We start from the raw sequence: 21,704 nt of genomic DNA, 5'->3' as shown, positions 1-21,704 counted from the left end.
TGAAAAAAGCCTTCTTTCTGCAACCCATGCTCTAGAGGTAACTGTTGTTAACAGATTCTTGTGTATCCTTTTGGGGGAAAACTTTTTATGTATATTCCAGCCCAATTTACTCTTTGCTCTATACTTTGCTTTTTACTCCTAACATAGCTGTCTATTTATCCAGATACATGTACTTATATATACATATATATATATTTTAGCATTTTTTTCTCAATCAACAGAAACAGAACTGTCTCATTCTTTTTAATGGATTAATAATGTTCCATTGCTTGGAAAAACTATATTTCATTTCTAACTAGTTAAAGGATGGACTTAAATTTTTTCCCAACGCTTTGCTATAGACAACTTTGTGGTGATAAACGATATACATGTATCTTGGTGTGCTGTTTTAGGCATATCAGTAGGGTAAGTTCATGTTGGCAAGATGATCTCCAGAATGCTTAAACTAACTCATACTTCTGCCAGTAATGTATGAGTGCATTTTAAGTACATTTTAATCCCCAATGTAAAAATTTTCTTTACTGCTTACATTTTATAATTTGAGCTTTTGCTAAAAATAGGTATTGCTATAAATGAGTACCTGTTTAGCTTTAGTTTTATTTTTCCCCTCCTTCTTCCTTTCTAATTTACTGTAGTCATTAACGGTAGATGTTGCAGGTTTTTCTAGAGGGTATTGTTAGAGATACCAGTTCCTAATGTGACATAAAAAAGAGTCTGACATGACAGATGACAACTTGCAGTCACATTTTTAAACATGCTTTGGATAGATGAAAACCATTTTAAAAAGAAAGAGAAAGTAAGGAGGAAGGAGGAGAGAGGTAAAGATAATTTTTTTTTTTTTTTAACATAGTTGTTTCCTTGGGAAGTATAGAAGGAATCAGATCCTAGGCTTTACCTTCACCACCCACCGTGGAACCTTGATCAAGTCAGTTTATCTCCCTGGGTTTGCTAATCTATAAAATGAGGTAGGTGGGGCAGGTTTTATTGCCAGGTTTATGATCAGGTAACTTTATGCATTTGAAAATATGTAGTGCTCTATGACCATAAGCTGGTTCTGCTGTTCTTTTAAATACCTAAATAAAAAATGCCCTCATTTCATACTAAAGTTTCCTGTATTATGATACTCAACTCATATTTCATTTGGAAGGTAATCATTTAGTTTGTTGGTTGGACAGAAGTAATGTTTACAGTATACACTATTTTCAAATGCCTGTTTTCAAGAAGCCCGTCTTTGATTTAATTGGATATAATTAACTTTCAGGAAACCGGTCTCACTCCTGTCTTCATCAAACCGATACAGTAGAATTTTATTTTGAACATAGAATACTAAAATATGTATCTATAGGCAAACCATTCCTACTTCCCCTCCCCCAGTTCTAATCTAGATATACCATCCATCAAATCATGGTTTTAAAACATTCTAGTATGTCTTACATAATATGATTAGTGCTGTCTTTGAGCACTGGGTGTTCTACCTTATGCCAGCTATACTTACAAATGCTATCAGTCCTCTAAACATTTGGTATTTTAATAAATGGAAGATATTTCGGGCCTGTTTCAGAACATTAAAGTGGTAACTATTTACCAATAAAACAACAATCAGTGTGGTGTTTATTGGCATTTAGCGCAGTCTGAGGTGTCTTACAAACGCAAATACAAATACAGACGCCAGTCGCAATTCAGTATCTCTGTTATTGCCAATATCTAATAACATCAGTGAAAATGTACCTTTTATTCTTCAGTAGAATAACTTATTTTTAATCAGCCTTTTTTATCAGAAGATTGTTAAACGGAATAATTATTGAAGTGTTCAAAAAGAGCCAAATACTCAAAGAGCTATTTCTTTTTAGCTAATTTGAAAGAAGTCCTGGGTTTTTTTTGTTTATGCCATGCAAACCAATTTCAGAAGTTTACTAAAAAGGAAAAACAGCATTGTAAGGCTACTCTGTGGATAGTGAACCTGGGACCAGATGAAGATAGTCATTAACTTTGCTGTAGCCTTGAACAGAGGTTGTGCTTAAACTTGGGAAATAAAGTATGAAGTAGAAGTGGATTAATATTTTAAAATACTGATTTGCTGTGTAATAATTTGTGTGGTGGTTAAATTTATTTTGAGCTAGAAGTATATAGCTGTTCAAAAGATGTTAAGCAAGCTAAAAACCCTTTTTATGGTTACATTCTTTGTTACCCTGCTCTACAGCTTCCCATTGGAGGAACCAAATTTAACAGTAGCACTGTTTTCACTCTGTTGTGGCAGAGTAACTTTTAAGTAAAGATGGTGGTGGGATGCTTGAAAATATATAATACTGAATACTGTTGGTCTTTTGTTAGAATGAGACAATGCTATAGGCAAGAACCATTCTTTTGTAAGAATTAAAAGGAAAAAATAGGACCCTTGAAAAAGTATGCCTCAAAACAATCTAAGTCACCATGTGGACTCTAGAATGGCATACTTACTGCAATAGCATAATGTGGACAGTTTTCAAAATGGACTTTTAACACCTTATAAGAATTTGTCTTAGATGCCTAGCTTTTGAAAAATCGGGCACTTTGCTCATTTCAGTTTTGTTCTTGCCTCTCTGCCCCATTTCTTAGTAGAAAGAAGGAAAACACTAGGATATCTCTATCTTTTATTAGTGCTTTTGGACTTCCAGCATCTCTGACTTCTAATGAGCATGAAATAGATAGCTTGAAATGAATAGGCAAGGTTTCAGTTATAAAGTTTATGTCATTTGAGGAATCTTTTGAATTTCTGTTATTGAATTTGTCTTATAGGAGTTGATGTTTGCAGATGACTTGTTTATAATTGTGAATTAACTGAATTAAGATAAAACACAGCCACAGACTGTCAAGTGGTGATAACACTAAAATAAGTTGCTAACAATTTTATGTTTAAATTTTCCAGATGCTTGTGGTTAAATTTATGAGAGGTAGAATGGTACAGTAGAAGGAACATTATAATTGGGAATCTTTGTGATCTTCCATTAGATAACTTAACCTTCCCAGATTTGAGCTTGAAAGGTTGTTAATTCTGTGGTAATTTAAAAGTATGTTTTGTGTTAGTAAAGTTAACCTAATGTACTGTCTGGTGCTGAAGTAACACTTAAATTTTTCCTTCTGCTTTCTTACAACGAAATTTTTATTTTAAACGATGTTTTAAATTGTTTCTGCCTCCCTTCTCACACTCATTTTAAGCCAGAGACCAGCTTGATAACAAACCTTGGGTTTTCCCTGTATTGATAAGGAAATAATATTTTAGAGATTCCAGGATCTAGAATCATATCTCTTGAACCACATATATTATGAGATAAATGTTTGCCTTTAAAATCTGAATCTAATTCCACGTTATTGTCTTTGTTTCTAGATTTAGGAACTTTTTAGATTTTTCTCTATGTTTAAGTTAACATAATGTCAGAGAAGGGATTATATGGGAAGTTTTAGTTTGTCTTAGACAATTCAGACATTAAAACCTAACTATAGTTTTTGGTGTTTATATCAGTCATTGAATAATTCCTGTAATGTTTATAAAGATTTACTACACAAAGATGCTAATTTTTGTTCTTTTCTCCCCCACTCAGCCATCTGTTGAGTCTTCAAGTCCAGGTAAGTATTTTCTATATTTTTTATAATCTCTGTTCGACTAACATTTGCCCTATTAGTTACATAAAGTTTAGAGGAGTTAGACTATCATCTGACTTGCTTTTCTTCTGAATGCTTCTTTTCTCTGGGGAAAAAGAAATGGATGAAATATTTGACTGCCCATGAAGGTACAGGTGAGGCTGCTGTGAGTTCAACCTTGTGACTATTTGTGGGTTCCTTCTCTCTCTCTCTCTCTCTCTCTCTTTCTTTTTAATGAATTGCCACATGTATTTTGTGTAGTTTTTATTTGCTGTTTGATTTGAAGTATATTTGAAGTGTATTTTTAAAAAGGAAACATTAACTGCTTAGAAATATTTGCTTGTATGGGAAACTCAAAGTATTTGAGAAAAATATTGTTAGCGCATTTAATGAGAGAGGGAAAGGTAAAATAAAAGATTCAACAAATGTGTTGCTGTAAATTAAGAAAGTTATTTTTAGATTTTATTATTTGTAGTATCAGGCTTCTGTCCAAGGAAATGTTTATTGTTTTAAGTAATACTAATTGTAGGCAATTAGGAAAAAATTAGGAATAAAAACTTAATGTAAAAAAATTTTTGGTCCACTGGTGAAAGGCTGTGTCCTTTGTAACATCTGTACTTTGGAATTGATGCTAATAATAGTAGTCATGTGACCCAGGCTAAATGGTCTGTCTATAGACTCCACTAATGTAAACCAGTTACATCTAGTAGCCATTAGAGGTGGGGATTTAGGGAAGGGAAGGTAATAAAATGATTAAATGAGTGCACGTGATGTATTATAAACTGAATTTATCTTTTGAGTCTTTGCAAAGATGTAAGGTACTTTTTAGCGATTTTGCAGTAGGATGGCATCCTATGACGAAGCAGTGATATTAGCCTTAACTCTGAAGCAAAATACTTACACAAAGCACCAGACTCCCTAACCCTAATAATTTACTTTTGGGATTCTTTTCCCTAGGAGATTGCCTGATCTTGGGCCTTAGTAATTAACAGAAAGGAATAGGATGGTTAGTTGGTCTCAAAGAACAAGGTAAAAAGAAGTCAACTAAAACAAGGGAGAAGAAAAATATAGCAACATCTGTAGGAATACATAATTATTGACTAAGTGTCCTAGAAGATTGCTGTGTGAACCGAAAAGTTTTGGGACATTTCCATTGAAAACTCAGAAAGAAGGAATAATGATTGGGACAAAGAAACAACAAATAAATTAGTGATTCTCAAACTGCTCTTACAGAACCCTTGTGTCTAGTCCCTCACCTAGTACTAAGATCCCCTACTAAAATTATGCCACATTCTTCTTAATTTCCAGAAGAAATTAAGGTAATATACTTTTCTAAATGTTTTTATTTTATAAATCATTCTAAAACTCTGATAACTCATTTGTATTATAACAAGTTAGACAGTACCTGATTTAGCAATTATATATTTAGTTATTTTATATTTAATATCAATATTTTGTTATGTTCCTCAAAGAGCACACTGACTTCTCAGTGCTTTGCCATCTGACCTAGCTTGCAGTTTACTCATATTTGTGAACATAGGCTCTTTTCAGGTATTCTTTGAGGCAGAATATCTACTGCTTCTGAAACTTGGGCTTACAGGAGCCTTGGAGCACAATAAAAGCAAAGGCATTGGAATTGGCAGAACCAGGATTAAAATTCCGTTCTTGGCACCTACTGGCTCTGTGAGTTTAAACATGCTACTTAAACTCTCTGAGCCTCAAGTTTTTGTTTTTTGTTCATAGGATTGTTTGAAGATTAAATGAGATAATGTATGTGAAGTGCTTAAGCATAGTACTTGGCACATAAGAAAATATTGTGAGGTAACAAGAACCCTGGAGTCTTGGCGCCCCTTATTCCTTATTGTCTGATTTTTCAAGAAATCAGCCTCTGTATCTCTTTGTTTTACTTATTGGTTTTCTTAGTGGAGTGAAATAGAAGGGTAGGTACATCTATTAATATAACCTTTAACACTTTAAATTGATAAAAATAAATGGCTAATTGTTTTTGGTTTTTTTAATGTTAAGTAACTCATTTGTTTATTAGGTAACAATGCTTTTGTAAACTTAAGTCCAGGTTTGGCAATAGCCAAATATGGGGATAGTTTATAGACTATATATGCCCAGCATTTGCTATCTCCTATTACAAGTTTTGACCCTATTGAGTACAGCAGTATTCCCCAGCCACGAGGCTAAAAATAGATTAGCTTATACAACAGTTCCCTACTGGATTATTTTTAATGCCTTTCATAAGAGTTTTGTATGTAATTTTAATAAACTTTGCTTTTTATACTCTTTGAGTTATTTCAACTAAGTAAGTTAAGGACAACTACCTTTATATTAGAATATATTTTCGTGGATATGTGATAAAATAATATTTGAGTTCAGCTGTATTTTCATTAGACTATATATTCAGATGATTGTGTATTTCACATGACTATATATTCATACTCATTGGTTCTATTAAATATCAATCAATTGATTACAAATTGATTTTTCTCACACAAAAGATCATTCTTACTTGATATGACCATTTATTATTTACAACTCACGTTTTGTTGGAAGATTACAATACTCTTCAAACATTCCCCCCACCTCCCCCCTGTTTTGCGGTTGTCACTGTAAATATATAGAAGTGAAACGGTAAAAAATAATGCTTAAAGAAGATATTTTGTGGGGGGTGATAAGTAAGGGCAAGAATTTTAGAAAACAACAAATAATACTTCCTGTGCATAGCTTTTTGTGCATAGCTTTTCCCTCGTACTTTTACTTGACATATCCAGCTTCAGATACCATATACATTAAATTAATATTAATAAGATACACATAATTTGGTTTACCAAACTGTTTAAAATATTCTTTACCAGGAGGTTCAGCAACATCAGATGACCATGAATTTGATCCATCAGCTGACATGCTGGTTCATGATTTTGATGATGAACGCACATTAGAAGAGGAAGAAATGATGGAAGGAGAAACAAACTTCAGTTCTGAAATAGAGGATCTTGCAAGGGTAAATAACAATAAGAGCTAGAGAATGAAGTGGTTATAACTTTTTTGTGGAGAGAGGAAACAGTAAATTTTAGTTCTCTACTTTATTTTGGGGAAAGTGGTATTATATATAATTAATACTGAAAATTTCTATGTGGTCATAGGTGGGATAATTTAAAGTTGGAAATTTTTTAAAAAGAACTTTATTATGTGAATTAGAATTCAGTAGTTACTTTGGTAAAACATCACAGATATTGGGTCAAAAATATCAAAAAAAGGGTACTAAATTTCCTCTTACATACCTTCTGCCTTCCCCCAATTACTGCACCTTTTATTTACTCCCCTTCAGAAGCAAAATTTCTTACGAGTTGTCATCATCTTCCTCATTTCCTGCTTACTCCATAAAGTGCCCTAGATTGTCTCTGCCCCTTTCCTATCAAGATAACCAATGATTTTATTGTTATATCCTTTGGTCACTTTTTTCTCTACTTAACTCTCAGAGGTATTCAACACAATTTACCATACCCTTCTTTTTTTTGAATTTTAGAGCACCCACTGTCGTTTTCCCGATCTCCTTGTTCCTCTTCAGTGTCTTTTGGAGACTCGTCTTCCTTTCCTCAAGGATTAGATTCGGAATTTCCCAGTTCTCAGTTCTGGGTTGTGTTTTCTTCTGTCTGTAGATCAGTGCTCCTCAGAATACAGTATGAGGGTCAGCTGCATCAGAATCACTCATGGACTCACTAAGAAATGTGCATTTGTATGCCTCTCCCCCAGGCACACTGAATCAGAATGCGGAGGGGGAGCTCAAATCTACATCTTCACTAAGTGTGCACACCAAGTTTAGACACTGCTAAGTTAGGTGGTTGATCTCATTTAATCCCATGGTGTCTGTGTATGCTCAGTATTTCTTAGTTATTTTTCTAGCATTAACCTATACCCTGTCTCCAGTTTTGTTTATCTAACCACCTGCTTGACATTTCTGTTTGGATATCTCAGTAGACATCTTTACATTTTAAATGTCTAAACAGAACTATTGATTGATGTTCTCCTTCCTCTGCCTGTTTCTTCCCTGTTTTCTCCATCTCAGTAGAAAATGGTACTACTATTTACCTTGTTGCCTGAGTCAGAAACCAGGGAGTCATCTTCCTTCATTCTCAATATCCATTCCTAAATAAACCTATCATTTCTATCCAGAAATATCTCTTTTATCTGGCTCTTGTTCCATCTCTGCTGCTACCCTCAAGCCCAGGTCACCATCATTTTTAGCTTAGACTATTACAGTAGCTTCCTAACTGGTTTTTCATGTCCTCTTTTACCACTCTTCTCTCCAATATATTACCACAGCAACCATTATGATCTTTTCAAAATATAAATCAGTTTATGTCAGCCTTCTATTTAAAAAACTCTTCAGTGGCTTCCTGTTACACCGGAAGAAAATCCCAACTCCTTGCCCTGGCCAGCAGGGCCACCTACATGATATGGTCCTTTATCCATTTATTACACTAGTTGTATAGCTACACTAGTTGCTTTTGTTCTTAGATGTGCTGGTTTTTTCACACTTCAAGGCTTTTCACCTCATTCCCACTCTCTGGTATGTGCTTTCTGAGTCTGGCTCCTTATCCTCTCAAGTCTGGGCTTAATATTCCCTCCTCAGAATGGCCTTTCCTGGCCCCTAATCAGCTTTTTTTAACCACTGTACCCCATTCAGTGCTTTCTTTATACCTAACACAATTTGTAATTATATGTTTGTTTAATTTTTTTGTCTGTATCCTCCTTTAGTTCCATGAGAGGAGGGATAGTCTGTTTTATTCACCAATGTATTTCATGGCACCTAGCAAGAGTGGTCACTCAGAGTTTTTGAATGAATGAATAAATCAGTTTGGTATGCTATCATTGAAAGGTATTATGTATACAATCTGCTGTACTCCACGACAAAAAGAACATAAGAAATAAGACATGCCAGCCTTGAAGCATTTGGAGTACATAATGTCATCGAAAAATGAATTCTTATACTTTTACAGTAGTAAAGATTAATCTATGTTTCAGAATTTTAGTTTAGAACTTTTTAAAGTGTACAGTTAAAGAGCTGGAAAAGTAGTCTTATTAAGTCAAATCTTGTCAGGTGATCCCATTTTGAATCATTTAGTGATTAAAACTGGCTTAATCCATAATACCTAAGCAATTCAATATTTTATTAAGCCAGACAACAGACTTGATCTTAGTGGTAATGGTGTAGAGCTGTTATAAAAGCTTTTCAAGGATGAGTTAAAAAGAACACAAGGAATCTGGAGTCAGAACTATTCTTTAGAAGAGGCTGGAAAGCCATTCAAAAAACTGGGATAATTTGCTTGGATGATTCAGAACCTAGGTGAACATCAGAGGAAACGATTGATTTAACAATCAATCCCAGTGGCTTCATATATTCATGAAGCGGAAATGCAATTATTTTTAATTATTTGCCTGTATTTCACAGAAACTTATCACTTTAGATATATTTTCTTTTTTCTGAATAACCCATCCATGGGATAAAAGGTAAAGGAAGAAAATCGTATATTTTCCATTTTTTCACATTCTGTGTTACTCAAGTAATTGAGTAAGTAATTACTCAAGAAGAGATAATCAAGTACAGGTCAAAATAGGTTATGAAGTGGAATGATTATTGTTTTATTTCAGAAAATGGGCTACTATATTTAATTAGTACAAAATTACTAATGGGCTTCACTAAAATTTTGGTCATGTTATGGTCTTTTCCTATTTTCTCCTTTATTCTAGCTCCTTCCCCAGTCCCTTACAACCCCCCAAAATTTGCTTTCAAATCACCCTTTTTTAGGAAAAAGTAATTAAAATATACAAAGGGAGAGAAAGACAAGGGAACCAATCTTTTACATTCTTTTCAACCAGACAGTCTTGAACCTTCTCAGAGAGTACTTATAACTTTTCCCAGAGTAATTAAGGCTTAGGTGTAAGTAGCACATAATCACCAGTGCCTTCATCTGTAGCCTAGAGCTAAGCTACAGGGCCAATGTATTGGATTTCCTATAGTTGTAAACTCTTCAGGTCCAAACCAAACTGGTTTTTGTTCTTATTAAAAAGGTGAGCAAGATTTTGTCATTGATTACTAATTTGCTTCTATAGAAGTGAAACATCATAGTTGTGTCAGGAATTGGTAAGGTAGTTTATGCCTGGCACTTTGGTTGCATGAAATGGACCTTTGATGTAATAGGGGCAAAATTTTGACAGTTGATTCATTCAGGAGTTATCAGTAACTGCAATAACCTGTAGTTTTAAGTTCATTCAATGTGAATTCTAAAATTTCAGTGTAAACTAGCTTTTATGTGTATTGTTTGTATGCATGAATCTTATCAATGTAAAATATTTTAGGTAAGTTTAGCATTTGAATGTTTTAAGAGAATTAGATGTACAGGTTAGAATTTATTAGTGATCTTAGAAGTGTCAGAATCATTCCCATAGTAAACTTTGGTTTTCTGGGAATGGCAATATGCAGGTTTAACTCTCTTTTTCAAATGCACTCTGAAAACCCATGGTCTCACTTTGAACAGTAGCAGTCTATTTGGGGGAAGAGGGATCAGGATCAGCTATATCTTTATGTATTTATATTTTTGAAAAATCACATTATAACAGTGTTAATAATTAACACTTTAAAGTGCTAGACACATTTCACCCAGTGACTCTCCAGAGCTAGAGAATAAAGATTAAAATGTGAGAGATTGAGGTTTTTTTTAAGTGTACACACCACATGAATTTATACATATAAAAAAAAGAAACTCCAGCATGGGGATTATAAAGAAGAGTTCACTGCCTTCATCTCTTCATAGTTTATTTTGTAGTTAAGCCCCAGCCCCAAGAGGTTGGTTACCTTAGGAACCAGCACTCTTGTCCAATCTGGATGTGGTCTCTTAAGCCTTCCTGGCTGAAAATCAGTCTCTTTCCTTCTTTCCCCCAACTTAATAAGTATTTACTGGTAAGTCACAATATGTATAATAAGAGTACTACGTCCATCCACCAAATGGCCCTTCAACGGCCAACACCTGGTACCACGTGCAGTCATTGCTAAATGACTAATCCCCTGGTGTGAGGGAGAGGGAGCCACCTCCTGTGCAGCTAGGAGACGGATACCACTCCAACCTTATAATACTGCTGTTGGTGCTTGCTAACGTTACCGTATTGTTTTGAAGTTTAAGGACAGATTTAATTTCAGATATAATGTTTGTCTTTGAAAAAGTCTATATTCTTTCCACCTCCAGCTAGTCTCCGGTGAGCTTATATAGACATGATTGTCCCTCTTTTTGTTACAGTGCTTAGACAACTTATTTTTTTAAAGCACAATATGTAGGTATAGTCCACATGGCTGATTTTTATTCATTTTGTACTATGTCCATTTTCCTTCTTATTATAGTCTATCAACTTCTTTCCTTACTTTCCCTTACTTCTTATAGTCTATCAACCCAGCACATCTTATTTCACTCTCCATCAGGATGACGTACACTTAACCTAGGATCAGGTTTTGAGGAAGGGAGTGTATATGCATATGTATGTAAGGGCACTGTAAAGCAGTGAGTCAGACTGTACTACTTACTCAGTGTGTAACTTTGGACTAGTTACTTAACATTATTAAGCTTCAGTGTTATTACAAGGATGATATATGTAAAACATTGAGCACAGTGTCTGGTACATGATAATCACTCAATAAATCTTAATAGTTATTCATAAAATTCTCAAAGAAATCTGTAACACCCTAACGAACGGTGGAGAACCACTGTACTTGACTCATAATTTTCTTTCACTCTGCTCCTTCCATTTCTCAACCCTTGTATGAATGGGAACAAAACACTCTGACACTTTATTGTGATGTTTCAATTTGGGGAAATCACCTTAGTACCTGGTAGAACATAGACTTTGACAATATAAGCTAATGAGAAAGTCTTTGGAACAGGTGACTGATGGGCCCTAGTATAATGTACTGTCAGCCACATTTTATTCATCTTTTAGTCTTTTTTCAGAAGGAAATAGCAAAGAACATTTGCTTTACGGGATAGCATTACTCTTTTTTTTTTTGAGTTTTTTTTTAAATTTATTTATTTAATTTATTTATTTTTGGCTGCATTGGGTCTTCATTGCTGTGCGCGGGCTTTCTTTAGTTGCTGCGAGTGGGGGTTACTCTTCGTTGTGGTGCGCAGCCCTCTCATCACGGTGGCTTCTCTTGTTGTAGAGCACGGGCTCTAGGCGCACGGACTTCAGTAGTTGTAGCACGCGGGCTCAGCGCGGGCCCTAGAGCGCAGGCTCAGTAATTGTGGCACACGGGCTTAGTTGCTCTGCGGCATGTGGGATCTTCCCAGACCAGGGCTCGAACCCGTGTTGCCTGCATTGGCAGGCGGATTCTTAACCACTGCGCCGCCAGGGAAGCCCATCATTACTTTTTATATCAAATATTTGGGGACAAATAACAGGAATCCATCTTGAACTAGCTTAGGCAAAATGAAGATTTAGTTGTAAGGCTCGTGTTAATTTCATTAAGGGCAGGGAGATATCTAGACTTCACGGACTCAAGTGCCACCAGAACATATTTTCTGTTTCTGCTTTTTTACATGGTGGTGTCCTTTTTCAGACCAATTTTCTTCATATGTTGTCAGTTTTCAGGCTCCTAGATTTATTGCTTGAGATATAGCCTATATTCTTTAGCTGCTATTGGTAAAATTCTGTAAACAAATTATGGTCCAGCTTGGGTCATGTGCCCATTCCAAATGCATGGCCAGGGAATACAGTGATTCTAATTGGGTTAGATACTATGAGGTCCAGGAGGTAAGCTTTCAATCAAAATACATGCTTGGAATGGAGGAAAGAACACTTCTGGAAAAAGATGCGTGTAGAAGTAGAAAGAAAGGATTGGGTAGCAGACAACAAGATACGATACTTGAATTTAAAACTGGGGATGCCTCAGCAAAGTTAATTTGAGGTTTTATTGTAGTTGTAGCCCAGTGTTTGCTGTAAGGGCATCACTTTATACCTTAGATCAGGTAAGATATTTTTCATACCATGTGGGTCATGATTGTTGCTTACTGACTTGTTGCTTACTAACTTGATATAGGGCAACAGAAATTAAAAGTCAATTCCAAAGAAAAGCATTATACCATTATATAGTCTTTGTTTTCAATATTAAGAATTTTCTTGATGGAATAGGCAAGGATATTTTGTTTACACATGATAAAACCCACCTAAAACCAACTTTGACTGAAAATAAACTTTTTAGAAGTTTGTTAGAACTTTTTTAGAACTTTATCGTTTTTATTATTTTTTCGGTGTCATACAAATATGTATCTGGGTCCAAGTAATGTCTGGAACCAGAGATTCAGTGTCACAAGGACCTCTTGGTCATTCTTAACCCATGGTTAAATCCGTTGATTCCTTCTGCAGGGTCTCGAGTTTTTTCTGTACCACAACCACTAATTTGGTTTAGGTTCTGATTATACTCATATGAATAACAGTGGATTCCAACTTAGCAAACTAAATTTCTCCCTGCCTAAGTCCATCTTGAATATTTTGTCGTGTGCATAATTTTCCCTAAGCTGTTCCATAGGGTCAATCACTGTTCAGCAGCTACTCTCAAATGAATCAAAAGTAGAGTATAACAGATCCCTTTAGAAACTAAGTAAAACTAGAGAAAGTAGGTAAAAATACCATCCCTAACTTTTTTTGGTTACTACAGATACCCTCTATTCTAATCAGGATAACCTGCTTATTCATTGTTTGTTTCTATGCTTGCGCAGTTGTCATTTCCTCTGACCTCTCTCTCTGCCAGTTCTGTTACTGTTTTCAGATTCAAGCACTTCTCTTCCAAATGCACTATGATCAGCCGCTTCTGACTCTACTCTGTTCTCTGCTTAGTCAATCAATATTGGAGGTGTTGCTAAATTTTTCTTTGAGAAATGAATTTTTATAAAGCAAGTCACACTTTTCAGATGTGTATCCAAGAGGGAAAAATCTTGACCTCACCATGGAAGTCAGATATTCCACTTACCTGAGAATGGTTAAAAAAAAAAAAAATCTTTTCATGCAGTTGATGTATCACTTACCCTTTTGACACATAACTTAGCTATCTATCAGCTGTTAGTGATAAGCTTTATTAAAGATAATGATCGCACTTTATTACCTCCCACTGGAAAGGCTGATTTGCAGTTATCTTATCCTAGAACTGTGAGATAAGTGGTTCTCGAGGTGGTCTCATACCAGCAGCATCAATATCACCTGGTACTTTAAAAATGCAGATACTCAGGCCCCACTTCAGCCTTACTAGATCGAAACTTTGGGGTGGGGTTCAGCAGTCTGTTTAAATAAGTTCTCAAGGTGATTCTCTTGCCCTTGAATAAGACAGACCAAAGGTAGAGAACTTGAAGACATTTATTTGATTGGTAATCATACCTCTTTTTTGTGATCTCTCAAAGTATCAGTTAACTCAGTTGTAAAAATTAGAGGTAGTGGTAGCATATTAAGGTAGTCTTAAAGATGAAATAAATATTATGAAACAAGCTGTTTATGAATTCTCAAGGTCCATGTAAATGTTAGTTGCAAACCTACGCTAAAGTGTTTTTCCTGGTTTGGCCCTTATTCATAATAGTGACTTCAGTGGCTTGGTCATAGAAGTGACTTCAGTTGTTAAACCTGCTTCTGATTTGTGGTGCAGAAGTTTATGGAAGGTATGAGCTGGGATTAGGAGGTCTAGGTATTATAGTAAAGTCTCTGTCAGTGCATAATGTTTCTCTCTGCTTGGTTTTCTTATTTACATATATAAAGGTAGCACTGTCATCTGGTACTTTTAAAGATCAAATAAGATAGTGTAATATTCTCACTCTGCTTTTGTTAAGAAAAGAGAATAAGATAGTGGAATCAGAGCACTTATCACAAATGCCTGGCATATAGAAGACACTTTATGGCAGCTATATGTTATGATTGTTTATATAACCCACCTTTTCTATATCTTTTTCTCATTTTATTTCTTTCTTGATTTTGAAGTTCTGTTTTCTTAAATCCTGACTCCTAATTCCCAAATTTCTGTCTCCTGTACCAGATGCTTGGTACTGGACCAGATATCTGCAGGGACTAGATCCTTGAACACTTCAAGCACTGTCTGTGTTATTGCACTTTGAGAATCACAATACGAGATGTCAATTAAGTATGCCAGCTTGTCATTGATTTCTGTTTCAGAAACAGATTCACAGACTGATTTATAACTAGAATATCCATTTACAGTATGAAATAGAAGTGTTAAACAGTATTTTCTTCCTATTTCTATAAGAAAATTTTTTCAAATTATAATCATTAGTTGCTTTTTACACACGAATTCTGAGTGATGGGAGTTAACTGTATGATCTAAGTATTTAGTGTCACCAGGTTATATCGTCCAGTCTGATGTATTAATGCCCACTGTAACAGTGTATTTAACACACAGGCTAGACTTATTTCTATCCATGAATGAGGCTACAAGACTGCTGGAGAAATACAAAAGTCTTGTTTCATGATTATCCTTTTTCTAGGTTCTAAACTGACTGACTCAGTTAAATTTTTCTTCAGAGTGTGTATGTGTGCGTGTGTGTAAAATCTCCTTTTTATAATCAATTCTGTTGTGTTTCCCTGATACTTTATAATGCTTGATTATTGATTAGAGTGAGTACCTTCTGCAGAAAGCTGATTTCATTTCAGTACATACGGATATTTCTTCATTTCACCTTCAGGAGGGTATTTTTTTGTGATGGTTGGGGAAGGTCCAGGTCCCTGGCTGAGGCAGCCTGGTATATGATAAGAGTACGGGCTTTTGTAATTAGACTTGAAATCTGGCTTCACTACTTGTAACTTGTGTGGTTTTTGGAGAAATTGCTTAATCTGCCGGCCTCAATTTCCTCATCTATGAAATGGAGATAATACAACAGTTTTGTAAGATGGATAGTAAGGATTCCATGAAAGGATTTTATACGTAATTATGCATAAACCTAGAAAAGAATATATAGCTAATGTAATCCAGTATCATTCATGTATGTCATTGCTGTTTTAATTTATTTGGGCTGGGCTATGAATTTCATCCCCCTTTCTGGGTTTGTTAACTTAGTTTACAGTCTATTTTCTGATTATTCTATTTCCCCACTCCCAAATTACGTATGGTACGCTTACGAAGTGTGAGCATCCATACGTAGTGTTAACTGAACATTGGTGTACATTCACTGAATTGATGCAGAAAAGAATAGTAAAAGCCTAGGATTTTCTTAGGTTTCAGAATTATATTCAGTTTTACCTTTTATGATTTGAGAATTCTTCATAACAGTTCTAAGTATACTCAACAGATTTGTGAATTATAGGAATATGAAATATCACCTATTCAGAAATTAACTTTTTATTTTGTTCTATTTAGGAAGGCGACATGCCAATTCATGAACTTCTCAGCCTTTATGGTTATGATAGTACTATTCGACTACCTGAAGAAGATGAGGAGGAGGAGGAAGAAGAAGAAGGTGAAGATGATGAAGATGCTGATAATGATGATAACAGTGGCTGTAGTGGGGAAAATAAAGTAAGGTTATGCACATATATTTTTATTCCTCTTGAAGTTAAAGTTTATTAATACATTCATTTTGACTGCTTTTTTTTGTCATCTGTTTTTACTCTGACTTTAAAAGTAATACATTTAAATGTTAAAAGTTAATATATAGATATACGTAATACAAATTGGAAGTCCCTGTAATCTACTCCAGAGAAGTAATAGTTTTCTCTGTGTCATTCCAGATTTCTTATCAATGCCTAGTCTAAATAAATTTGTAAGAACTTTTTAAAAAATGCTATTTTTTTTTAAGTAATAAAGGCTAATTGGTAGTTCTGTATTCACTTTTATTTTGTTTTGAAATAATTTTAGCTTTACAGAAGAGGCTCAAAGATAGTACAGAATTTCTGTATATTCTTCACTCAACTACCCCTAATGTTAGCATCTGTGTAACCATGGTCTATTTATTAAAACTAAGAAATCAACAGTGGTACCATACTATTAATTAAACTACAGACAATTCAGATTTCACAAGATTTTCCACTGATGTTCTTTTTCCTGTTCCAGGATCCAGCCCAAGACACCATTTAGTATATTTATTTTAGCCTTCCAGTTGTATTTAGAATACTATGACCTTTCATCTGCAGCAATCTTCTTTTTATCTTAGAGATTTAATTTATTATTCCACAGGAAGAGAATATAAAAGATTCCTCAGGTCAAGAGGATGAAACTCAGTCTTCCAATGATGATCCATCACAATCTGTTGCTTCTCAAGATGCCCAGGAAATAATCCGTCCACGTCGATGTAAATATTTTGATACAAGTAAGTGTTATTAGTTACTGTTTTTTGGATATGATTTTTACTGCTTAATATATGACCTAAAATTTTAGTGGTTTTTTTTCACTGCTCTGTTTGAATTCATTGATTTTGAAATCTTGCTCATCAGTAATGGGATTTTGTTCTAGATTATTAGTTTAGCAGTACTGGGGCCCTCTTGTCCATGAATATACTACAGTAATTACTGTGTCACTGTGATGCCCGATTCTGAGTGTGTTCCTTTTTTTCCCTCTTGACTGTTCTTTAAATTTAGTTTGTTTCATGGTCATCTTTTTTATTTCTCCTAGTCTTTTCCTCAGTTTTCCATTTTCTGCTTTCTTTGCCTCTCAGCCTTGATATATTCATAAGCATTGCTTTCTCTAATCAGTGGCTCCCAAGTCCAAAAAGTGGTTGACTCTTGAGGTAGGAATATGTTATACAAAGAACTCTCCTAATTTTTCTACAGTTATGATCTAGTCAGAGATGACCAGTAGTCAAGACATTTAATATATGTATCTTGAATATTTGCATGTTTCATCTGCTCCATGTTTCATTCTAAGCAGGAATCCTTACTCTGGAAGTAAGATAAGAAAAAGTTAACCATTAGTGTTATTAGTTTAAATATGTGGTCTAAATTTCTATACTTTAAAAAGGAAAATAGTTGAAGAACAATAACCTCTCATGAAATGTGGTAAAGTAATAACTGATTAAACATGGCTGCTTCTTTGTATGAGTGACTTCTGTTACACAGTTTGTTTAGAAGTGAATGTAGGGCCGCTAATAATAATTTTATTGTGAACTTTGATCACAGATATGGTCCAACTGAAAAGTATATCAATGCACAGAGAGATTAGTTACTGAGATAATTGTTTGGGGGAAATGTGGTATTTTTCCCTTAGTTAAACCAGGAGCAGATCCATTGCCAAAGTTTGCTTAAAAGTGGGATACTAAGTGACTGCCTCTTGAAATAATATTTCATAATTAAAATCTGGTATTTTAGTTATGATGTATGCATTGAAGCTACACATATACTGCCTATCTTAGCTTTTCCATAGGAAGAATTAATTTCTGTATGCAGTGTTACCCTTTTGAATTTTGTGTGCCATTTTAGAGTTGAGAAGATGCTGACAGTCTCTTGGTTTTCAGATTTCCCACCCCTTTATGTAAATACATTCTTAGTCCAAAATGTAAACAAATAGCAGCTTGCCTGCTCTGAATAAAACAGAAGTTGGGAAGACATACATACCCTCTCTTCATGCGCTCCCCCCAAAGTGGTGCTACAGAGTTGTCAGTGCTTTAAGGAGCACTGTTCAGAAACCACTGTTTTGCCCCAATTCTTATTTTATAAGGGAAGAGACTGAGATCATATAATTTATTCTGTCACCAAGCTGTTGGAAGGAGAATTAGGCTTAGAAACAGATTATCTTGACTCTGAATCAGATTTTTTCTTAAAATTTTTTGTAGGAAATCATTTTATGAAAATACAGTTGTCTAAGAAGATTGTCCTAGAAGGTTTATGAGTTTTGTTTTTTTTTGTTTTAACTGACAGGGTATCATTTGATTAAAAATATCTTGACCTACCTCTGCAAATACCTTTTGGCATATTTAAATATTTGATGGTAGATATAAGAATGGATAGGATAAGCAATCATTTTATAGTACTATTGTCTTACTTATTCTAGATAGTGAAATAGAAGAAGAATCTGAAGAAGATGAAGATTATATACCATCAGAAGACTGGAAAAAGGTAGTTAGAGCCATATTTTCCCAAAACTTAGATAAATAAATATTTAAAAAGCCAAGTGTAATTATTCTTTTACTAAGTATAAATATTGATAAAATTGAAGTAAGTCTTTCTGTGACATATGAATGTTCAGACTTTCCCTTAATACATCCAGGTGAGAAAAATATTTACCTTTTTATAAATAAAATAATGGTATAGAAAAAATTGGACTTTGTAGAGCAAGCCAGTACTCAAAGCAAGATTAGAAATCCAAATTTCTGAACTATTACAAATTACACTTTTGTTAGCTACACTATAAAAAGTATCACATGTGATTTTTCTTTTTCTTTATACTTGAGAAAGCAGTTGTGGAGGCTTTGGTATTTGTTAAGTAAATTTTGTTTAATAAGTTAGATTACAAGTTTTTCCATCCCATATTAATGTCGATATTTACAACTCAGAGTATATTGTGTGAAGAGACAGATTTGGGCTTTGGTATAACTATCCATAATTAATTTCTAAAATGAGTCTAAAGATAATATATTGACGTAGTCTTTAAATATAAAATTGTATAACATTGTGTAGTTAATCACATGGTTAAATTGAAGAATTTTAAGCTGTTGCAAAGTAGTTGACTTATTAGGAAGATTTATCAAAATGTTATATAGAATTGATCAGGGCAAATCATTTATATAGAAGAGATGATGTCATTCTTGTTGAGACAGGTGACCTGATATTTCTCTTAAAATCTCCATTGAGGTTTTTTAGTGTTCTTTTTCATAGGTCTGATTTTTAATTTAGGGCATAAGCAGTCATTTATTTGGAAGCAGAATAGCCCAAAATATCAAATTGAGTGGACTTTCTGCACTTTTTGAGTCATGATTGTTTACTTAGTTAGTTAATACTTTGGAGGCTTCCCTGTGTTTGTTTGTTTAGTTTGTTTAAAGTTGTCTGGTTTGGGATGCCTGGGGCAAACTTAAAAAGAGCTAACCTCCTTGTGGATTAAAATAAGGGAAAATCTCTATATTTAGAGTTTCAGTTGGGAAGAATGAAGTATTCGAATGAACTTGGACTGTGCTACCCAAGGATTCTGGGCTTCAGCCAGAATTGATCTATTTATGGGTTTCCAAAGAGACATTTAGAAAGAGAGAGACATTAGTGTGGGTTGGAGTGGTAAGGAAAGATTATCCCAATGCCGGATGTGTTAATTAACTTGAGTGAGTAATGAATGAATGATGGGACTGAAGACAGAAAAAAGGATCACAGAAGTTACTATTTGTGTGACCTATTTGAGCAAGTGTTCTTCAATCCAGTTTTTTCTGATTCCTACATCATGCAGAAATTAAGATGAAAAAAAGCTAGAAACCTTGGGAGTCATCTTAAACTGTTATTTTCTACCACACATTCAAGTTTATCTATCTTTTCTCCAATATAAATTGATTTTGTATCTGGAGTTTCCCAAGAGAGTATTTGATTAAGCCTTGAATTTTTTTTTTTTTTAATGAAGCAATAAAAAAACTCAGGAGGGAGAACATGGGGGAGATGAAGCCTTTACTGCTAGGGAGTATTAGTCCCTTCCTCAGGAAAAATATGTAATAAAGTAGGCCACAGTAAATCCAGATAGTCTTATTTTAGTGGGATTTGTAAAAAAGTGTCAGGATTCAGAGATTCATCTTCTAAGGCTTGTAAGATGAAATTGAATTTTTATAGAAACTAGGGTAGAGGAAACAGCTTTGAAATCAAACCTGAGTCCAAATTATAGCTCAGAATTTACTAGTAGTGTGTTCCTGAGGAAATTAATTTTGTTGAGTTTCATCTCCTCAAATACAATATGGGAATGACAAATTCAGCCTTGTCGAAGTTGGTGAGGATTTAATGAAAATTTTGCATAAGATACCTGGTACATAATGCTCCTAAACGCTGTTTTCCTTCCCTTCCCTGCAGAACAAATTAGGTGAAAAGAAGTTATCTGAACTCAATAGGAAAAAGGAAGTGTCTTATCTTTATACCAGTCGAGAAGTTATCAACCCTGGCTTCATGTTAGAATCACTTAAAGAACTTTTAAATACTGATTACCATGGCTTTCATCCAGAGATTCTAGTTTAATTGGTCTGGAATGGATCCAGACATCTATATTTTAGAAGCGCCCTAGCCAGGGTTGATAACTTGACTATTTATTCTCTGATAGGCATAGGTGAGTAAAGTTAAAAGAGCCACAAGAAGTGACAATAGAGTAATCTTTTTTATAGTGAAAGACATAAAGAAAATTCCTATATATGAGTAGAGAAAATGTGAATGTGGTATTTTTAGAAAACTAACTGGTTTTCCTGTACAGGTGCAGCAATAAATTCATTACACAGAACATGTCTTTGAAGTTATACTAGATAAAATGAAATTCTAACAGAAGTGGGAAACAGTAACAGGAGAGAGAAACTTTTCAAATCCCAAGAGTTATTTAAACTTACTAGACCATGATTTTGTACCTTTCCTGCATAAGTCTTCATTCTGAAAATGTAGTAACTGTATTATTAACATTTAGCCACAGACAAAAGAGGGCCCATGTAATTAATCTTGGTCCCTATGTCTTGTAAAATCTCATCAGTGGTGATTTCTAATTGTCTTTCTGAACAGCCAGTTTCCCCTAATCTGTGTTTTGACTATATAGATTGATTACCAGGTTTCCTAAAATAAGATTTAATTACATTTGGGGGAAGTTACAATTTCATCTTGTATTGTTTTAATGAAAGTTAGGCACTAATTACCTGTCCAGTGGGTTTGGAGTTTCATTCGTTTGGCCTCTACTGAGCTTTATACAAACCCTTTCGTTATTTCCTTTACCTGAAAGCTCTGGTTCTCAGACTTCGGTGTGTGTCAGAATCACCTGGACAGCTTGTTAAAACACTTATAATTGCCAAATCCCATCCTCATAGTTCTTGGTTCAATAGGTCTGGTGTAAGACCTGAGTATTTGCATTTGGTGATGCTGATGCTGCTGATTCAGAGACCATAGCTTAG

At 34.5% G+C, this 21,704-nt stretch overlaps 1 protein-coding gene across 8 annotated transcripts in view; it reads left to right on the top strand.

The window, feature by feature from the left end:
• Positions 1-21,704, top strand: part of MIER1 (MIER1 transcriptional regulator) — a 55,568-nt gene that overhangs the window by 10,810 nt on the left and 23,054 nt on the right. For 7 of the 8 annotated variants that reach the window (XM_061184048.1, XM_061184047.1, XM_061184049.1 and 4 more), the window contains 5 exons: positions 3,579-3,603; positions 6,483-6,628; positions 16,025-16,183; positions 16,841-16,973; positions 18,650-18,714. In XM_061184048.1, the coding sequence (XP_061040031.1) occupies positions 3,579-3,603; positions 6,483-6,628; positions 16,025-16,183; positions 16,841-16,973; positions 18,650-18,714 (528 nt within the window). Of the gene's footprint in view, positions 1-3,578; positions 3,604-3,736; positions 3,774-6,482; positions 6,629-16,024; positions 16,184-16,840; positions 16,974-18,649; positions 18,715-21,704 lie in introns of all 8 variants that reach the window. The other variant, XM_061184055.1, reaches the window with a different exon arrangement.

Source organism: Eubalaena glacialis, chromosome 3 (genome assembly GCF_028564815.1).
Source record: "Eubalaena glacialis isolate mEubGla1 chromosome 3, mEubGla1.1.hap2.+ XY, whole genome shotgun sequence".
Taxonomy (NCBI): domain Eukaryota; kingdom Metazoa; phylum Chordata; class Mammalia; order Artiodactyla; family Balaenidae; genus Eubalaena; species Eubalaena glacialis.
Note: the sequence above shows the minus strand (reverse complement) of the source record. Positions and strands in the feature narration are given on the sequence as shown.